Source organism: Ranitomeya imitator, chromosome 5, assembly GCF_032444005.1.
Source record: "Ranitomeya imitator isolate aRanImi1 chromosome 5, aRanImi1.pri, whole genome shotgun sequence".
Lineage (NCBI taxonomy): Eukaryota > Metazoa > Chordata > Amphibia > Anura > Dendrobatidae > Ranitomeya > Ranitomeya imitator.
The window spans coordinates 79127111-79149077 of NC_091286.1; the positions used below are offsets into that span (position 1 = coordinate 79127111).

Here is a 21967-nt window from a genome sequence, read left to right on the forward strand (position 1 = left end):
ACAGTTGGTCTTGGACATGGAGGAGAGGTTGGAGTGAGTGGACTGATGTCTTTTATACAGGTAACGAGTTCAAATAGGTGCGAGATTAATCGAGTCCTATAGCAGCTGTATTTGGGACCCATGAGAGATCATGAATACGACCAAGTGCATATGTCCGAGATCTGGCATTTTTTTTTAGCTACGTTTTTGTACTAATTGGATATGTAAATTCTTCTTCTTTTTTTGTCTCCCAAAAGGTAACTCACAATCCAGAAAATGTATTTGATCTGCAGTTATTAGAGCCGGTTGATCTTTCCCCCGATGACCTGGAATCTCTGTTAAAGAACACAGCATTCCACTTGAAGAGGCTAGTAGATGAAAGGGATGATCAGTCCGAGGTGAGACCCACAAAATACAAGTTACTGTATATAGGTGATCCCTAACTTATGACTCCAGGTATTGAATAACTGCAACTCTCGCCATGCCCTGCTGTGTTTGGCTTGGAGGATATGCTGTGAATTGACGTTTCGGAAAATCTGCACAGGTTATGCTGTCTGAGCATATAGGAATCGTAGTTTTCCAATAGCCGGAGAGCCACGGCCATGATCTATTACCATGTAGGCTATTATCTAGCATAGTGTGAATGGTTCTTCCTATTGTAGTAGTTGGAGTTATACAACACTGGGGAGGGCTGGCTGTCGGGACATTCTGAGAGTTGTGGTGAGGATCATTGTTTTTTAGGCATTCCAGTGTATAACGTAATGGATGTGGACCGTTCCTATCTATTATTATTTCCCATCTGTACACTACTCTGGCACCTTAATGATGTGATAAAAGTAAAGGTGTCTATTCTGATAATAAACCTGCTTACTGTATAGAACCTTATTAATAACATTACTAATATCATACAACTTTATTATTTATCACTAGCTTATAATCGGGTTGTAGCTGAAGATACAAGACTATGGTTTAGAAATAGTTAACATCGATCCAATGACTTGTCAATAGGGGGGCTGTCATATAACAGCTGCTGTTCTGATTCATGGCTTTGTGGATATTTGTCCTCTTTAGTCCAGTGATTCACTGCATACCGGTGTGGGGAGCAGCGCTCTTACTGGAGGTGCAATCATTACACAGCAATAAACTGCGATCTCCTCTGCTCCCTCTTCAGGGCTTAATAATAGGAATATTTACCAGGTTATTGCAGCCATATATTAAACAATACAACATGGCGCATTAATGTATTTGTCCAGGACTGACATATTGATGACCTGTCCTTTGGAATTAAGTCATCAGTATCAGATTGATGGGGGTCCTCCAGCTGCCACTTCCACCCATCCTGCTTTATTGGGAGTTCAGATGCAGTATCCGGGAACGGCCACTGTGTATATCCAACCACAGCTGCTGCAAACAGTTGATCAGTGATGGTGTCGGGTGTTGGACTCCCACAGATCCAAAATTGATGAACTATGCAAAGGTTCGTTTATCAAAATATAAGTTCTTGAGAATTCTTTTAATTAAAGGGGTTGTTTGGGCTAATTACAAAAGTCTACATTTAGGCCATGTGGCTGGAGACTTGTGAATCCTCACATCATGGGTAGGACTCTCTGGTGCCGATGGTAAGACCGAGCAGTCATGTGACCACAAGAAAGCGCTATGCATACTCCCTGCCACATTCCTACTAGTTGTACATGGCCTTGCTTACTTCACTTGTATGTCTAGTCAGAATGTATACATAAAAAAAAAGCGGACATAGAAGCAATTAACCATACAATAACAAATTTTTATTAGGACATACATATAAACAATATTTAATCAAACATGAAAAAAGTGGGGATAGAGATATGCAAAAGAAGGACCATCCAGAGAGGCAATAAATTATGATATCGTTAAATATGCGAAAAATTCATAATCAGATACAAAAGGTAAGTATATGTCATGCGCAAAGTTTATAATACTAAGATAGTACAATTGAGAGTCCAAAAAAGAGACTTCCTATTGTGTAAATCACGCCCAAGAATACAATAGAGGCGGTATGCACATGATGGTGAACCCAGGTGTCTTTCTAGCAATGTGTGTCCCGGAATGAATAATTCACAATAGATGTAAATGGATACGTGTAGTAGGAAGGCTATTCCGGGAGTAAAAAGTGATAAAGGAATGTAACCCTTTATACAAAGCAAGTGAGACCAAGTCTCATACAAAGTAAAAAGACCAAATGGTTCAATGAACGTGCAATATCCATACATTATGATCATAGGAAACTTACAAATATACTCTTTAACCTGCCCGCCTCGGTTCTCGGCATCCACCCGCACAACTGCGCATGTCAGTGACATCAGAGCCAAAAGGCCCACAATGCCACAGCTCGCAGCCGCGCAGAGCTACCCCGAAGACCTAGGCGCCATGTCTATTAAGGGAAAACTTCGCCCATAGGAAATATCAACTCTTTATGTATAAAAAACATATATAACATAAATTTAATATAAATTTAATATTGTCTGGCCACAGTGGACTCATAATTAATTCAAAGCCAAGTATCGTATGGCCATACCGGACCCATAATTACTTTGAGATTAATCTGGAGCACCACCACACAGATAAAACAAGCATAGGCTTCATTCTTATTCCGTGGAGGACTTAAATGTGCCGTAGATTTAAAGGACCAGGGCATAAGCCCACCTTTCTGTCACAAGGTTTGGGAAGCCCTTACATTCAAATGTGGCATCCCATTCCTAAACCTTGACACGGAGGTCTTTTGGGGCGGACAACCCCCCGCATTCCTACAATCCATTAACTGTGACATAACACGGTCCGTATCTTATGGCCACTTTATACACATCCCTTTCAGAATAAACAAAACTAATGCACAAGCACATCGTGGTAGCTCCCAGTGATTATCATTTATTATTTTATACATTACATAAATGTCAGTATCAAATGAGTCCGCTAATGTCATAACCACATCAAATTTTTAAAGAAAAATAAAAAACAAAAAATAATTTTCCAAAAGTATTTTTTAAGAATTTTTTTTTACAAAACAAACAACCCTATGGGCAACAAAATACAAAAAAATAATATACAAACAATTTTTTTCATATGTTCACAGCACAGGATGGGACACCTGAAACAGAAAAAGAACGAATGTTAATAACCCGTTATATATATATGAATCAAATCTGTATGTGAGACCTTGACAATACCGTCAGTCATAAATAATACTGTGGATGAACCTATTTTATGAGACTTTTTTCACGCTTTCTTTCAGACAATTATCGAGCTGACAGAAGAAAGGGACTCTCTCCACTTCACACCTCTGCAGCCATTGGCGCAGTCTCCCTCCGGGTCCCCGGGCATGAGGCGGACTGAGAGCCGACAGCACTTGTCGGTGGAGCTGGCAGAAGCCAAGGCGAAAATAAGGGGGCTGAGGCAGGAGCTGTGAGTATCCCTGAGATGGCAGTGGAGAATTTAGTCATATATTGTTTTTATCTATCATATAGTGTTATCAAGTTTTTCGGAAAGAGTAATATCTATGACCTGGATCCTTGGCGGTCCCAACCATATCAATACTTTTATGTACAACTACTTACTTTTTTAAGATTTTAAGATGAATCTAAATGTCTTATATGTAGGATTTGACAGCTAGAACCCCATAGTGGTGCCCAATCGCCACTTTCTTCTCCTGTCTTGTTTCTCTCCTTTACAGTAAAATGGAGATATGGCTTGAAGATTGATCTCCAATAATATTATTTACAGTTAGGGCCAGAAATATTTGGACAGTGACACAAGTTTTGTTATTTTAGCTGTTTACAAAAACATGTTCAGAAATACAATTATATATATAATATGGGCTGAAAGTGCACACTCCCAGCTGCAATATGATAGTTTCCACATCCAAATCGGAGAAAGGGTTTAGGAATCATAGCTCTGTAATGCATAGCGTCCTCTTTTTCAAGGGACCAAAAGTAATTGGACAATGGACTCTAAGGGCTGCAATTAACTCTGAAGGCGTCTCCCTCGTTAACCTGTAATCAATGAAGTAGTTAAAAGGTCAGGGGTGGATTCCAGGTGTGTGGTTTTGCATTTGGAAGCTGTTGCTGTGAGCAGACAACATGCGGTCAAAGGAACTCTCAATTGAGGTGAAGCAGAACATCCTGAGGCTGAAAAAAAAGAAAAAATCCATCAGAGAGATAGCAGACATGCTTGGAGTAGCAAAATCAACAGTTGGGTACATTCTGAGAAAAAAGGAATTGACTGGTGAGCTTGGGAACTCAAAAAGGCCTGGGCGTCCACGGATGACAACAGTGGTGGATGATCGCCGCATACTTAATTTGGTGAAGAAGAACCCGTTCACAACATCAACTGAAGTCCAGAACACTCTCAGTGAAGTAGGTGTATCTGTCTCTAAGTCAACAGTAAAGAGAAGACTCCATGACAGTAAATACAAAGGGTTCACATCTAGATGCAAACCATTCATCAATACCAAAAATAGACAGGCCAGAGTTAAATTTGCAGAAAAACACCTCAAGAAGCCAGCTCAGTTCTGGAAAAGTATTCTATGGACAGATGAGACAAAGATCAACCTGTACCAGAATGATGGGAAGAAAAAAGTTTGGAGAAGAAAGGGAACGGCACATGATCCAAGGCACACCACATCCTCTGTAAAACATGGTGGAGGCAACGTGATGGCATGGGCATGCATGGCTTTCAATGGCACTGGGTCACTTGTGTTTATTGATGAATTGATGACATAAGAGCAGACAAGAGTAGCCGGATGAATTCTGAAGTGTACCGGGATATACTTTCAGCCCAGATTCAGCCAAATGCTGCAAAGTTGATTGGACGGCGCTTCATAGTACAGATGGACAATGACCCCAAGCATACAGCCAAAGCTACCCAGGAGTTCATGAGTGCCAAAAAGTGGCACATTCTGCAATGGCCAAGTCAATCTCCAGATCTAAACCCAATTGAGCATGCATTTCACTTGCTCAAATCCAGACTTAAGACGGAAAGACCCACAAACAAGCAAGACCTGAAGGCTGCGGCTGTAAAGGCCTGGCAAAGCATTAAGAAGGAGGAAACCCAGCGTTTGGTGATATCCATGGGTTCCAGACTTAAGGCAGTGATTGCCTCCAAAGGATTTGCAACAAAATATTGAAAATAAAAATATTTTGTTTGGGTTATGTTTATTTGTCCAATTACTTTTGACCTCCTAAAATGTGGAGTGTTTGTAAAGAAATGTGTACAATTCCTACATTTTCTATCAGATATTTTTGTTCAACCCTTCAAATTAAACGTTACAATCTGCACTTGAATTCTGTTGTAGAGGTTTCATTTCAAATCCAATGTGGTGGCATGCAGAGCCCAACTCGCGAAAATTGTGTCACTGTCCAAATATTTCTGGCCCTAACTGTGTGTGTGTGTGTGTGTGTGTGTATATATATATATATATATATATATATATATATATATATATATATATATATATATATATATATATACTAGATGGTGGCCTGATTCTAACGCATCGGGTATTCTAGAATATGCATGTCCATGTAGTATATTGCACAGCCCACGTAGTATATTGCCCAGCCACGTAATATATTGCCCAGCCACGTAGTATATTGCCCAGTTACGTAGTATATTGTACAGCCATGTAGTATATTGCTCAGCGATGTAGTATACAGCACAGAGCCATGTAGTATATTGCCCAGCTACGTATGTCACAGGTTAAAAAATAAAAAATAAACATATACTCACTTTCCGAGGGAGCCCTTGTAGTCATGTCGCCTGTGTGCGGTGCACTCAGCAACTTCCGGTCCCAGGGTTGGTAGAGCAGGACCCGTGATGACGTCGCAGTCACATGGCCGTGACGTCATGGCAGGTCCTTGTCACATACCATCCCTGAACCTGCCGCTTGCATGGAGCGGTTACCGGAGCGTCGCAAGGAGCCGGAAAGGCGCCGGAATGTGAGTATATGATGATTTTAAAAAAAAAATATTTTTAACATTAGATCCTTTTACTATTGACGCTGCATAGGCAGCATCTATAGTAAAAACTTGGTCACACAGGGTTAATAGCGGCGGTAACGGAGTGCGTTACCCGCAGAATAACGCGGTCCGTTACCGCTGGCATTAACCCTGTGTGAACGGTGACTGCGGGGAGTATGGAACGGGCGCCGGGCACTGACTGCAGGGGAGTAGGGAGGGACTAATCGGACTGTGGCCGTTGCTGATTGGTCGCGGCAGCCATAACAGACAGCTGGCGAGACCAAACAGCGACTTGAATCCCATGACAGACAGAGGCTGCGACCAATGAATATCCATGACAGAAAGAAGGACAGACAGAAAGACAGAAAGATGGAAGTGACCCTTACACAATTTTATATATATATATATATATATATACGCACATATGTACGGAATATATACGGTATAGATAGACAGATAAGAACTTATATGTGCCTTGGTATATACATACAAAGTTACCATATAGGAACGACGTCTATGGAATCCTTATTGCGGCTATATACAAAACAGTGGAATAATACGGCTGTGTGCATGAGGCTGTGTATACAAATTAACCTCTTCAGTGCTATTACTTATTGAAAACATGGCACAAATCCTTGAGTACAATTGAACAGGAATGACTGAGAAGAGCTGAATAAGTATGTCTGAGGCCCTTTCTCTTATGTTGCTGTTCGCCGCCTTCCCTGCAAATTTTGCACACAGCTGCACTTGGGAAATTAGCCCGAAGATTGCAGTTATTATGTTGATTGACACTTAATAGATAGCCTAAACATTTAACGCCAATGTGCTCTTCGTAATTTGATGCAGGCCTTCATAGTCTGGAGATAAAAACCTGCAATTAGACATGTAAACGAATGCTGGATTTTTCCTCGGCTTTGAAGCCTCACCCTTTCGGGTCTGTGAGTTCTGCGCTAACTCGTGGTTTTTGCTTTTACGGCTTTCTTCTTATGAAGCGAAGGAGTTACATTCTTGTAATCAGCCCCCTACTGTTATTCTGAGAAGGGAATATTAAATCTAATGGCCTTGTTTGTTCTCCTAGAAGTCAAAAATGTATTCAGTTTACCGCTCGCTTCCTCAGGCTGACCTTGACGAGTCCTGGATTTTGTTTTCTTTTCGGTTATTATTTAGTTACATTTTAGTTGATTTCTTTTGTCCTCTATACAGTGCTAATTCCCCTGTCCAATGTAAAGCCATGGCATCCACCAATCCGGGAACACAGCGTCTTGTTCAAGTATGGCTCCTACTTGCTTGAAGAGAACCTGTCACCAGGTCATAAGTGGCCAGTTTTTGCTTTTATTTTCTTCCTGCTTTATTTTATTCCATAGTATTCTGCGCTTTTTTAAAAATTTTTGCTGTTTACTTCTTACACAAACCTGCCATACGATAGCAGAGATATGGGCTTATTTAATACAAATTTATTATTATTTTTTTTTTAACTAAGAAGGCGTGGCTCACCGGATTCTTTTGGGGCGGGTCTTTAGGCTGCCCTGCATAAATACCCTGTGAGACACGCCCCTTTGGTAAAGACCATAAAGTTAGTACTAAATAAAAAGGTCCATATTTCTGGAATCATGTGGTGGATTAAAATAAATAAATGCTCAGGAGCAGCGGGAATAAAATTAAGAGCAAAAACTTTCCACCTTTTTGACCTTTTTTTTCCTTATACTCATTTTATTGAAGATTATACAAGAGAACAAAGCAATCACATAGAACAAAGGAACAAACCGCATTTCTACTACTGTCTGGCAACAGTATAACTAATTCTTTTCATACCTAAGCAGAAACACAATACTGTACCGCAGACCTGACTGTGCCCAGACATATCACACTGCTTCCATGGCAGAGTCACACTGAGTTGACACGAGCTGCCAGCTACCTAGTGTTTTTCAGTTGTGCCCACGCAATAGAGAAAGCCAAATAGAAGCATAAGAGTTAGCCGGCAATATGGTATAATGCGCAGTCATCATACAAAGGATTTTTCAAATGTGGTTGTTGAAAATGTAACATGTTCTTGCACCCAAAAAAAATCCAGAGTTTTCTTTTCTTTGCTAGTATTTCTTGAAATACAAAGATTTTAAATTTGTGACTGTCATCATGCCACCCGCGTAATTCAATGCACCCACTGTGATATCTTTCATGTAGGATTCCTGAGCACATTAATATTATAAATAAAATGGATATTAAAGGCCTTAATGACCGGTGATGTGTATTTTTGTCATAGGTCGAACAACAAGGTGTATGGAGCGGGTTCGGGAGCTGAGCCTGCTCCATACCAGGCAGATGTCAGCTGTGTTATACTGTTCAACGCGATTTATGGCAGAATTCTCGCTTTATTAATTGGGGTCATAGTGATGACTTGAAATATATATTTTCACTTTTTTATGTGCCATTGAACAAGTGAAGAAGCCAATTAGAGGTAGTAGTTGGATTAGGCAGGCTCTATCCAGAGAAGAGTTTTGTATCTTTCAGCTTGTGACCTGAAAACCTTCTGGTCTGAACCAGAACAATGACCTGATGTATATTTATTAAATGCTCGATAGCATTTCTTGACTATTGTATATTATGATCTGTGTATATGACATAACCTTTATTAACGTCCTTAGATAATAAATGGTCATTAATGTTAATTAGGAGGAGGGTTGTTCCGGTAATACTTGATTTTAAAGGCACGTGTTTGTTACGCTAATGTTATGCCATGAGTAAGAACGCTATACTTCAAAATGCGTACGTGCATTTCTCAACTGGAGTGAAATAAACAAGTATATTGGCTTTAAAGAAACGCCGGAGCGCATAGTGGGATATATTCCAAATAGAAGTATAGTCCATGTGGTAATGCCTGCCATATACTACCACTCAAGCTGTCGTATTACAGGTACTGTGCGGTGTCCGTAACAAATGCCAGCCATAGAGCAATGCCGGTCATTGTGGAAACTGAAGGATATGCAGCTTCTTTACCAGCCCCAATCCTTGAACTCATCTCTTTGCATAGTTTCTATATGTCTCATATTCTTGGCAAATTGATGGTCATGGAGGCCCCATGGCTACCTAATACAGAGCCGCACATCCTCCATATGATGCCATACAAGCCCCATCATGTTCAGTATATTGAAAGTTGTTATGATCTAGAAGAAATGTTTTATGGAAGAATTCCTCTGTATATATGGCAACTGATGAAACAAGTTAATTTTAGTCCATATACAATTTGAGCCATATACTGGAAATGCCCCGTGCACTATAATGGGGGACGGGGACTGATTTCATCTTCATGCATCATCAGACTGATGCCTCCTTCTATGTCAGTAGGCATCATGATGGCTCTTAACCCCCTTATATCCAGGGGTTGCAATACAGATGTATGTAAACTCCTCCTTTGTCTTCCAGCTGGTGGCCCTGCTAGAGTTAATAAGTTATCAGTGAAGTATTGAAAATTTCAGATTGAAGAAGCACTCCTCCTTCTCCTCCTCCTATCAAAGTTTTTATGCTCTTAATATATTAGTCATCATATTATATATCACTGTGCACTTACAATTGCTCATTTTGCCTTTCTACTCCTCTAATTCTTCTCTTTTCTCTACTCTATGTAGAAACAGGAAGTCTATTGTCCCTGCAGAAATCATTCCCCTCCAACTCCTGACCCAGCAGCTCCTTCCTCCCCCCTGCCAGAGACTTTTGCAGTGACTTATTTCTCATGCAGGGAAAAGTAACCTCCTCTTTCTACATAGAGCTTAAGCGGCGTTATCTAGTCAGTGTTTAATCATGTGATGTCATAGACCTAATGGAAAAGAGAAGAATTATCTGGGTAGAAAGGCAAAATGAGCAATTGTAAGTATACAGTGCTATATAATATGACGACTGCGATATATTAAGAGGATAAAAAATTTTGATTGGAGGAGAGCTTCCTTAAAGAAGAAAATTACCAAAGTTATAAAAGCTGAGCACTGTAATCACACTGCAGATGGAGTGTGCTGAATATTCATATGAATTTCTATGAAAAACAGCAGAAAAAAACAATATTATAATTTGTGAAATAGGCCCAATGCACAGGAGGATCCAAGTTTATCATTAAGAATATGTAATCCGAAGCTGTATAGTACAGACATGATTTACTCACTTTCTGCTAAGTGATAGACTTGCAATTAACACCAACATGAAAATTATTTTCCCGTGATTTATTACTACCTATAAAATGTGCTTGGCTTGTGTCCCTCGAGGCCGGTGATGGTCTGCCACTGCTTTTAGAAGAAATTGATTGCCAGCTACGGCTTTGTATGATACAAAGAATATGGCCGGCTAGAGCATTCATTGTCTCCTTTTCAATTGATGGGTTCATCAGTTCATTATTAAAATAGTTATAAAATGGTGGAAACAAGATCGATATTCATATTTCTTTTTTTGCATTAGAGTACATGGTAAGCCATCTCGTATAAAAAGCATATAAATATAAGTTAAAGTGAAGGCGGCTAGATGTTTTGTATAGTCATGATATACTTTTTTTTATCATAAGAATAAAATGATAATATACAGTGGGGCAAAAAAGTATTTAGTCAGTCAGCAATAGTGCAAGTTCCACCACTTAAAAAGATGAGAGGCGTCTGTAATTTACATCATAGGTAGACCTCAACTATGGGAGACAAACTGAGAAAAAAAAATCCAGAAAATCACATTGTCTGTTTTTTTATCATTTTTTTTGCATATTATGGTGGAAAATAAGTATTTGGTCAGAAACAAACAATCAAGATTTCTGGCTCTCACAGACCTGTAACGTCTTCTTTAAGAGTCTCCTCTTTCCTCCACTCATTACCTGTAGTAATGGCACCTGTTTAAACTTGTTATCAGTATAAAAAGACACCTGTGCACACCCTCAAACAGTCTGACTCCAAACTCCACTATGGTGAAGACCAAAGAGCTGTCAAAGGACACCAGAAACAAAATTGTAGCCCTGCACCAGGCTGGGAAGACTGAATCTGCAATAGCCAACCAGCTTGGAGTGAAGAAATCAACAGTGGGAGCAATAATTAGAAAATGGAAGACATACAAGACCACTGATAATCTCCTTCGATCTCGGGCTCCACGCAAAATCCCACCCCGTGGGGTCAGAATGATCACAAGAACGGTGAGAAAAAATCCCAGAACCACGCGGGGGGACCTAGTGAATGAACTGCAGAGAGCTGGGACCAATGTAACAAGGCCTACCATAAGTAACACACTACGCCACCATGGACTCAGATCCTGCAGTGCCAGACATGTCCCACTGCTTAAGCCAGTACATGTCCGGGCCCGTCTGAAGTTTGCTAGAGAGCATTTGGATGATCCAGAGGAGTTTTGGGAGAATGTCCTATGGTCTGATGAAACCAAACTGGAACTGTTTGGTAGAAACACAACTTGTCGTGTTTGGAGGAAAAAGAATACTGAGTTGCATCCATCAAACACCATACCTACTGTAAAGCATGGTGGTGGAAACATCATGCTTTGGGGCTGTTTCTCTGCAAAGGGGCCAGGACGACTGATCCAGGTACATGAAAGAATGAATGGGGCCATGTATCATGAGATTTTGAGTGCAAACCTCCTTCCATCAGCAAGGGCATTGAAGATGAAACGTGGCTGGGTCTTTCAACATGACAATGATCCAAAGCACACCGCCAGGGCAATGAAGGAGTGGCTTCGTAAGAAGCATTTCAAGGTCCTGGAGTGGCTTAGCCAGTCTCCAGATCTCAACCCTATAAAAAACCTTTGGAGGGAGTTGAAAGTCCGTGTTGCCAAGCGAAAAGCCAAAAACATCACTGCTCTAGAGGAGATCTGCATGAAGGAATGGGCCAACATACCAACAACAGTGTGTGGCAACCTTGTGAAGACTTACAGAAAACGTTTGACCTCTGTCATTGCCAACAAAGGATATATTACAAAGTATTGAGATGAAATTTTGTTTCTGACCAAATACTTATTTTCCACCATAATATGCAAAAAAAATGTTAAAAAAACAGACAATGTGATTTTCTGGATTTTTTTTCTCAGTTTGTCTCCCATAGTTGAGGTCTACCTATGATGTAAATTACAGACGCCTCTCATCTTTTTAAGTGGTGGAACTTGCACTATTGCTGACTGACTAAATACTTTTTTGCCCCACTGTATATTTTGGAATAGCGCTCAGTTGTCCATAAGGGGATAATCTCCAGAACCAAAGGAAGGTAATTAAAACTGTAATCATATAGTGTGAAAAAATTGGCAGTATGTGCACATGTAAAAAAAAACAAAAAAACTATAATGCTTACACGTTTCGGGTAGAAAAACACTTAATCATATCTATAAGAGTTTTTCTACCTGAAACACATAATTATTACGTATTTTTTAATATGTGCACATTCTGCCATTTTTTATTTTAATGTATATGACTAAACGTATAATATGGCTATATTTTAACTACTTTCCTTTGGTGCTGGAGAACATCTCCTTTTGGACCACTGAGAACTATTTGACCTGGAAGCCAGACTAGTGCATACTCCATCCACCACACCCGACCACAGATGGTCTATCCAGGAGGTCTCCTGAGATACTTATCTCTGACACAGGAGTGGAGGGCTGAATTGAGACTTTTTCAAATTTTGGTGTATTTTGCAATAGTTATCATGAAAATATATAATTATAAACCAAGAATACAGTAAAAGAACCTGACGGGAGATTAATAACGCCCAAAGCAAGGGCAGCATGAATCAGAGACCAACTGCACTATTACCGCCATGTATTTTTTCTCTGTTTTACTCTGCATTTCAGAGAAAACATAATTTGAAAATGCAACCAACGGCTTCTGTACATCTGAGATAACTAGTCCCGAGCACGGTCCTGGAGGCCCTACCCTGCGCTTCTAAAGTGACAGGTCTCTCCCTATATGTGTAGAGAGAAATGACTGTCAATCTAGGGGATCGTGGCGGGGAGAATCCTCTGGAAACCAGCTTTGGACTAGTTATCCCAGGTTTATAGTCCCTGATCGTCTTTTCAAAGTACGTTTTCTCTAAAAAGCCACAGCCAGTCTTATTCATGCTTCCTGTGGTTCTGGCAGCATGAATCTCCCTTCAAGTTCCCTGTAAAGTCTATGAGCATACAGCCCTCACACAGTGTGAACTATATATAGTAAATATGATGAATGAAAATCTAAATTTGTTTGTTTTGCCAAATTTATTTAAAGGGAAGAAAAGACTGAACAATTCCTGGATAGTAAGCAAGAGGTCGCACAACTGGAAGCCGAGCTCAAAAGACTGCAGCAAGAGGTCAGGATTTGGATGCATTTGTAAATCTATTCATTAATATAATGGGGGTCAAATTTATCAAAACTGTTCAACCCTTATGCCCCTCAATCCATGTGGATGGCAGGGTCGTGCCAGCAAGCCACTCTGATTGAATTGTACGGATAGAAGAGGGGTTGTCTTGCGAGAGTTCTGGTAGATGTACGACTAGCACCTTTCCATTCACTGCTTGTTTGACGCCAGTTGGAACATGGTATCAGTGAACCCCAGAGATAGGTGAGGTTACCAGAAGTGGAAACCATGTCTATCAAAAATGTATGCATTATTCCAAGAATATGTCTAAAAAAGCCTCTCATGAGACAACTCAGGGTGATATAGAGCTTATGTATGACTCTAAGAGGCTGAATTTTTTAAAATCCAAGTAAAATACATGCTCCATTGTTTTCAGTTGAAATTTGTGCAATATGAAAGTTGATTTTGTTCCATAAGTGGCTTTGAAATGTGTATTGTAAAACAACAAAAAAACACAAAGAATTGGGGACTCTGTGGAGAAACTATGTGGAGACCATGGTGGGGATTTACACACAGATTAGCTGCATTGAATTGGGTATTCCATGTGCAAATCAGAGGCAAACATCCTAAAATCAGTCTGAAAAATCTGTGCCATAAGAAGAAAATCTGAACGTGTTTAATTCTTTTTGAAGATCAGAGCAGATTATATATAAGGGGATTGACTGTAACAGGTAATTGGAGAACTGACTAGTTTTCTACTGAGGGTTACGAAACGAAGACAAAGATTATATAATGATGTAAAAAAAAAAACAACAGTGTAAGGAAAAATGAAAAAAAAAAAATCCTAATTTGATCAAGTCACCCTCCTATTAGGTAATGAGGACACTGCTGTATGGTCGAGAAAGAAATCGGGTAACCATTATAATGTTAAGTCATTAGTTGGTAAAGCCACAAGATGAAAGAAATAGAGCAAAATCCTGAAGCTGCAACTGAAAATCACTTTATTACCTTACCTAGGCTTTTAACCCTCCGTCACATACAACTGATCTGACAGGCGCTTCTCTTTTACTTTCATTTCTCCTTCCTCACCAGATTGTGAGGAAACCCCCTCCCTCCAGGTAGTCTCCTGTCTCTTGAAGGTCTGTGAAACCTGATATCACAGTTGGATTTCAGAGCTTCAGGGGAGAGGATATAGCTGCACAGATCTCTCAGGCTCATTGTATGTGAATACGTCACATTCAGTAAGGTTGGTATTTTATGTTTTTATTCATCACAATAGTTTATTTAGCTTGTTTTATGAATGTATAGCACAAAATGTGAGGATATTTCATAGAAATAAGGGAGATTTTATAAAAGAAAGTGTGCTGCTCAGGCATATACAGTAGTTCCCTAACATATTCCTTCTCTTGCTTCAGATTATCTGCTGAAATGGAGAGGAAAATGTACAATTTAGCCAAACAACTTGATGTTGAGGAAGTAACAAACATGCTGTTAGATGATAGAGACCTCACACTGAATGAGGATTTAGGAGAGGAAAGTGAGATTGATTCTCATGATGAGGTGGAAGAATGTGTCCTGGATTCTGAAACAGAGCAAGATGGTGACAGTGGTGAGGATGAAGAAGTTGGATCATATTATATTGGAAAAGATAAAAATACTAAATGGAACAAGAAGCCATTCCAGAAAAAACGTAGGGAACCTTTAAACATTATTACTCACCTTCCTGCAGTAATAGGAACTGCACGTAATGCAAAAACTGCAGTTGAATGCTGGAACAGTATATTTACAGATGACATTCTGGACTCTATTGTCACATATACCAACCAATATATAGACATTATAAAGGACAAGTACATCTGCAACAGAACCATCAAGCCCACAGATGAAATAGAACTGCGTGCTTTTTTTGGATTGCTGTACCTTGCAGGAGCTTATAGGGCAAATAGACAAAGTTTGGAGGAACTTTGGGGTATAGATGGGGATGGAGTTGAAAAATTTAGCCTTGTTATGTCCATAAACAGATTCAAGATTCTAATTCGTTGCCTTCGGTTTGACGACAGAACTACCCGAACCGAACGCAAAACACATGACCAACTTGCTCCAATTCGTGATATATTTCAAAGATTTGTTGTAAACTGTAAACAAAGTTATTACCCTGGAGAGAATCTCACTATTGACGAAATGCTCCCTGGTTTTCGTGGTAGATGTGCCTTTCGTCAATATATTCCATCAAAGCCAAACAAATATGGAATAAAAATGTATGCCCTTGTTGATGCCAGTAAGACCTACACTTACAACCTGTAAGTTTATGCAGGAAAACAACCAGAAGGTCCTTACTGTGTGAGCAACAAACCCATTGATGTTGTAAAAAGACTGGCTGAACCCTTATTTGGATTGGGTCGCAATATTACAGCTGACAATTGGTTTACAAGTTGTGATCTGATTGATTATCTGAAAATTCAGAAGCTGTCATATGTGGGAACTGTAAGAAAAAACAAAAGGGAATTGCCGCCACAGTTTGTAAGTGTGAAAGAGAGACAACAGTACAGCAGTATGTTTGCATTCCATAATGGAAAGGCTTTAGTTTCCTATGTACCACATGCCAAAAAAATCGTACTTCTTCTATCAACACTTCATGATGATGCTGCCATCGATCCTGGGACTGGGGCAGAAAAAAACCCGGAGATAATTACATTTTACAATGCCACCAAAGGGGGTGTGGATACAGCAGATCAGATGTGCTCCACTTTCAACGTCAGCAGAAACATCAAACGCTGGCCAATGGTCATATTTTTTGCTATGTTGAATTTGGGTGGTATAAATTCACAAGTAATTTATCTTGAAAACAAGCTTGAACCACTCCGTAGACGATTGTATCTGAAAAAATTGGCCCATGAACTAGTACTTGGAGAGCTACGCAGGAGAAGCGTGAAAACAATCGGTATCCCCTCTCGCCTTCAAGTTCAGCTCAAAAGGTTCCGCCCAGAAGATGATGGTGAAAAGTCACCATCTGCACCACCTCACAAAAGAAGGAGATGCACCACCTGCCAAACGGAAAGCGGAACCAGAAGGCTTTCAAATTATGAATGTCTCAAATGTCATAAAGCAATTTGCCTGACACATGCAAAAATGGTGTGTAATTCTTGCTATTTGCTCTGCAAGTGTGACTTTTCTGGGGAAACCTCAGCATCTACTTCTGATTGAATATGTTTTTAATAGTACTTAAGGTACCTTAAAATTAAGTTTGTGTTCAAAAATTTTCTTTGTACATTTTTTTGAGAGAGTCGAACTGGGGACTATTTGGCGGGAGTTTTGAAAAGTTTGTATTTCATAGTTATTAGTTTTATGTTAAGTAAATGTTTTTTTTTTGCAACTGATTATGTGTAGTCTCTTTTATTACATCCCTATGAAGGTCACTGATCACTTTTAGAGCACTGAAATTGCAAACATTAGATATTATAGGTATTTTTCCAGCAGGCGCCTGACAGGCACATTGTATGTGAACTCGTTAGTCCGAATATTGTATGTGACGGAGGGTTAATTAGAATTAAATGATCCTATAGGGAATTAGAGCACTGTGCAAAACTTTTAGGCAGGAGTTGAAAAAATGCTACGCAGATAGAATGCTTTAAAAAATAGAAGTTTCAATAGTTTATTTTTATCAATTAACAAAATGCAAAGTGAATGAACAAAAGAGAAATCTACAAATGAATATTTGTTGTGATCACCCTTTTTCTTCAAAACAGTATCAAGGCATCCGTTCTTCTAGGTACACTTGCACACAGTTTTGGAAAGAACTCGGCAGGGAGGTTGTTCCAAACATCTTGTAGAACTCGCCACAAATCTTCGGTGGATAATGGGTCTTGTGCAATTTATTCTGTCTCTTCATGTAATTCCACAGAGACTGGATGATGTTGAGATCATGGCTCTATATGGGTAATATCGTAACTTCCGGGACTTCTAAACACTGAAGATAGCTTGGCAATGGGTGAAGACAAATGGCGGTCGCACCAAATATTGATTTAAATTTTTTAATTTTGTTCATTCACTTTACATTTTGTTAATTTAAAAAAATAAACTACTAAAACTTCTTCCGTTTATCAAAACATTCTTACTTTGCAGTATTTTTTCCACACCTGCCTAAAACTTTAGCACAGTACTGTATATTGTGAGTATAATGCTAGATAACGAAGTGGAAAACCTTGTATCAGATATTCCACGTAGGTTACATTTGTGAACATGGTTGTTTCAGAAAAAAAAATAATACATTTTCATTTTTTCTCTTCTCATAAAGTAGTACTCTAGCAGTATGTTTTGCACATACAATTCTAGCTCACCAACCTCTTGTTACAGGCAGCTGTGTCATATGGTTCCCAGCCTGCCTTACAGTCTAGTATATGCTCTCATGTGTGCAACTACAAGGTGACCTCATCGCCTATCAGAACTCTCCTACAGCTTTACGACCCTTACCTTACCGCCAAACTCCACCCTCCTTTTTACTCTGTGTGTCCCCCATGTAGCTGAAGGTATCATTTTATGTATGGGAGAAGTGATACAATTGGTGATGATGCACAATGATTAGCTGCAGTTGTAAAACTCCCCTCACTCACTGTCTATACTATCAGTGTGCAGTATGCAGAATCTCCAGCGTTACCTATGAGCTACAGCTCTAGGATTTCTCCCCTGCCTCCTGCTTGTAAAAGTGGCCAGGAATAAAAAACAAGGAAAAAGGCAAGAGAGATGGACTGAAACTGCATCACATGGGATACATGAAAATTCTGTAGTGTGTAGCTGTGACACATAGGAATCACTTTAGTTTGTGCAATGTGAGTCAGGGAACAGCAATTCTATATCACTGATCTATCACTGTTGCCATTAGATAGGTGTCTGAGCAGAGCAAGTGACCATGACGCTCTGGTCTACTGCAAAGCCAAGTGCAATAGTTGAAGAAGGAATCATGGCAGACAATCCAGAAACTATGGGTCTGTTTACACGGACCGACTGGCAGCACAACACAACTGCCGATCGGTAAACCTATACCGATGAGTGGTCGTTTAAATGGCTGTTTACACAAGCAGATAAAGTAACTAATGTGCAGTGAGCGATCGATACTAGATTTCTAAGGTTCTCGGCAGCACAAGTCCTGTGTATACAGAATGATGTCCCATCAAGAAGGATGATCTTTTGCTCTGCTCAAGAGATCATTTCACCGAGTGAAAGAGCATGTTGCTTGTTGATTGGGTGTTTGGCAGTCCTTTTACACTGCAAAATTATCATGAAACAAGTGGCTTCAGAACACTCATTCAAGATTATTTTACATTATAAATACAGTTTAAGACCGAAAGAGACAAAACATACACAAGAGACTATATTATGTTCTAATAGTCTATGCTGCAGTCTGTTGGCCCAAAAAAAAAAATCCTGAAATGCTTCTTAAAAGAAAGTGAAGTTACCAAAATTTTGGCCCGCAATATTGCACACAAACTGTTCATCTATAGTGTATTATATTAAATATTATATTAAAGGTCTGGTCTTAGGCTACAAATCTGCAGTCACTCTAGGTGAACGGAACTTGTGAACCCTCACATTGCGGGCACTGCATGCTGTGAGGATTCCCCTTTATAGGGGCCGGTAACAGGCGGCCATGTGACTGCAAGTATGCGATTTGCACACTTGCGGTCCTATTCTGACTAGACTGTGTCTGACCTCTCTTAATACACTTGTATTAGGCAAGGCCGTGCCCATCTAGTCGGCACATGACTGCATGAGTGCAAATCACATACTTTCATTCAGTCTCCCGATGCCGGCCTTGCAGAATCTTCACAGCGTGCACTGCGCAAGATGTGAGGATTCACAAGTCTGCAGTCACATAAAGTGACTTCAGACTTGTAGCCCAAGGCCAGACATCCCCTTTAAGGATTTTCCTTTTTTTTTTTTCCAGTAATACATAAAGGGGTTTATCAGTCAGGAAATTTGGTCTTGATATTTATATCTGCTTCGACAGAACATGAAACTTCTGACTGACGCTAGATCCGCTCGACTGTACAGAGATGAGCTGGATGCACTCAGGGAAAAGGCAATCCGAGTTGACAAGCTTGAAAGTGAAGTGAGCCGATTCAAAGAGCGGTTACATGACATTGAGTTTTACAAGGCCAGGGTGGAGGTAAGTGCGTAATAAATTCAATCAATTCTTGGTCCATTTTCTTAATGGGTTAATATAAACCTCACAATTAAATATTCACACATTTAAGAGAAAAAAAAGGTTTACAATTCTAGATTTGATCTGGCAAAAATGAAGAACACCATATATCTGCAGTATATAAAAAATAGCAAAGATGTTTAGACTAGTAATTACTGGTCACTATTGCAAGATTACAAAGAAATCTACTGCTCCTTTTACTTCTAAAATATTTGCAAGATCTATATAATCCCAAAACTCTTTTCCTAATACTATCTGTTGTCAATGTGACAAATGCAGATGAACTAAATCCTGATTCCATTGTATTCGTGTTGAAGAACTAGAAGCACTCCTCCTCCTCCCATTAAAAGTTTTCATCCTCTTAATATATTGTAATCATCATATTATATAGCACTGCATAATTACAATTGCTCATGTTCCCTTCTACCCAGCTAATTCTTCTGTTTTCTCTGCTCTATGTACAAACAGGAAGTCTCTTGTCCCTGCATTTATCATTCCCCTCTTCAACTCCTGATCCAGTTGCTTCCGCCTCACCCTGCCAGAGACTTTTGCATTGACTCATACGTCATGCATGGAAAATTGACCTGCTGTTCCTACTTAGAGCTTAGAAAGATTCATCTAGTCAGTTTTTAATCACGTGATATCATAGTTCTAAAGGAAAACAGAAGAATTATCTGGGTAGAAAGGCAAAATGAGCAATTGTAAGTACACATTGCTATATAATATGATGAGTCAATATATTAAGAGGATAAAACGGAGGAGGAGTGCTTCTTCAGTGGCTGGACTAATATATACATGTGCATTATTAGTTAAAATTTACTTTGCTTTGTTGATTTTTATTACAAGTTTACCGATTTGTAAACAAAAACTGTCCCAGCAATCCACTGATCACTGCAGGTCAGACTCACTGATACGTGACCAACTCTAATTACCAGGTTAAACCACATGTGGCCAAATATTTCCCTGCAGCAAGTATTACATGCTAGCCATTCAAATGAAATAGCCAACACTTCACCACATGGATGGATGAGGTTTTTCGGCAAGGTCATTGTGAAGGGATTAGGAGCAGGGTCATCTGTGACATAATGAGCTGTGTACAGTGTTGTTACCTGTCATTGTAATCCTGCCTCTGATAATATGAAGCCTTGCTGAAAACCCTTCCTGAAAGAATAGGAAGAATCAATCTTAAAAAGTTCCAGGTGGCCAGTGGGGGACTTGCAACATTACTAATTTAGCATTTTTGATTCAGATTGCTATATGTAAAAAAAACACATTGTCGATATTTTTTTTTAAATACATGTATCACAAAAACATTTAAACAATAGGTAATTTTTTCTGATGATTGCATTCATTAAATGTGACATAAAATGTATAAAAAGCCTTGTTATATGCCTGTCAGATGACAATGTTAGACATGATCATATTTTGTTTAAGTAATTCAACGACTGTCTCCATGGATCAGTGATGATTGCCTGGGTGGATCTGGAAGTGTTTCACTCTTGATTCCAACATTAAGAGGTGTTTCACGAAAAATGGCCATATACCTTATAGATTATTTGGCCAACATCATCCTCATCTTTATTCCATCATCTGCAATTGAGGGGGAGTCAAAACACCCCCATACACATAAGACAGGAGATTATATGGGTGGCTATTAATTTGAAAGGTAGTACAGCAGAGAATGGCCACAAATTTCCCTGCCACCAAACAGGTTCCAGAAACCAGACCCCAAGTGTTCTGGAATGGATTAATTACTAGAAGGGTAGACCTCATCAGACAACCCTTCATATGCTTTCTGTATTATTGCCATTGTGTCACTAGAAGAAATGTATCATTTGGGAACACTTTAGGAACTAAAAGAAGACAATCAAGTACTTCTGGAAACAAAGAACATGCTAGAAGACCAGTTGGAAGGAGCTCGAGGACGTTCAGATAAACTACACGAGCTGGAGAAAGAGAATATACAAATGAAAGCCAGATTCCATGATTTGGAAATGGTAAGAAGCCAGATTATTACTAATGATTCGAGTTGTGACTTTTGGATAGATTTCTCATAATCATTTATTGATGTGGAAATGATACATTAAGAGCATCGAGCTGGATGTATAGCAGGTGACTTATATCTCCTATATAAATGCGGCTCTGTGATCTACCCTGGGGCCGGGACGCCAAGGACAACATCTACATGGAGTTTGTATGTTCTTCTCATGTTGATGTGGGTTTCATATTTTCTCCAAACCCTGCACACTAAAAATGTGTTCGGGACGAAATTGGTATTTGCTGTGATATGCAATGAATTTGGTATTCCCACTGGCTAAACACACCAATGTGAATATTATCATGTCGTTGGTGCTATGTAAGAAATTTAAATAAATGTGGAAACAATAGCTAGAGAGTTGGTTAGTATGATTCTTTTTGGGATGACAAAAATGTAAACAAAATGATCCAGAACTGAATCCATTAATTCGAATGGGGCCAGAAGTATCCCTAAATCTCTTTCAGTTGCAATC

At 39.5% G+C, this 21967-nt stretch overlaps 1 protein-coding gene across 4 annotated transcripts in view; it reads left to right on the forward strand.

The window, feature by feature from the left end:
- The window catches only part of CCDC88A (coiled-coil domain containing 88A), a 303481-nt gene that overhangs the window by 200539 nt on the left and 80975 nt on the right, over positions 1-21967 (forward strand). For all 4 annotated transcript variants that reach the window (XM_069768845.1, XM_069768841.1, XM_069768844.1 and 1 more), the window contains exons 7-11: positions 237-377; positions 3248-3417; positions 13189-13270; positions 19263-19421; positions 21308-21454. In XM_069768845.1, the coding sequence (XP_069624946.1) occupies positions 237-377; positions 3248-3417; positions 13189-13270; positions 19263-19421; positions 21308-21454 (699 nt within the window). The remainder of the gene's footprint in view (positions 1-236; positions 378-3247; positions 3418-13188; positions 13271-19262; positions 19422-21307; positions 21455-21967) is intronic.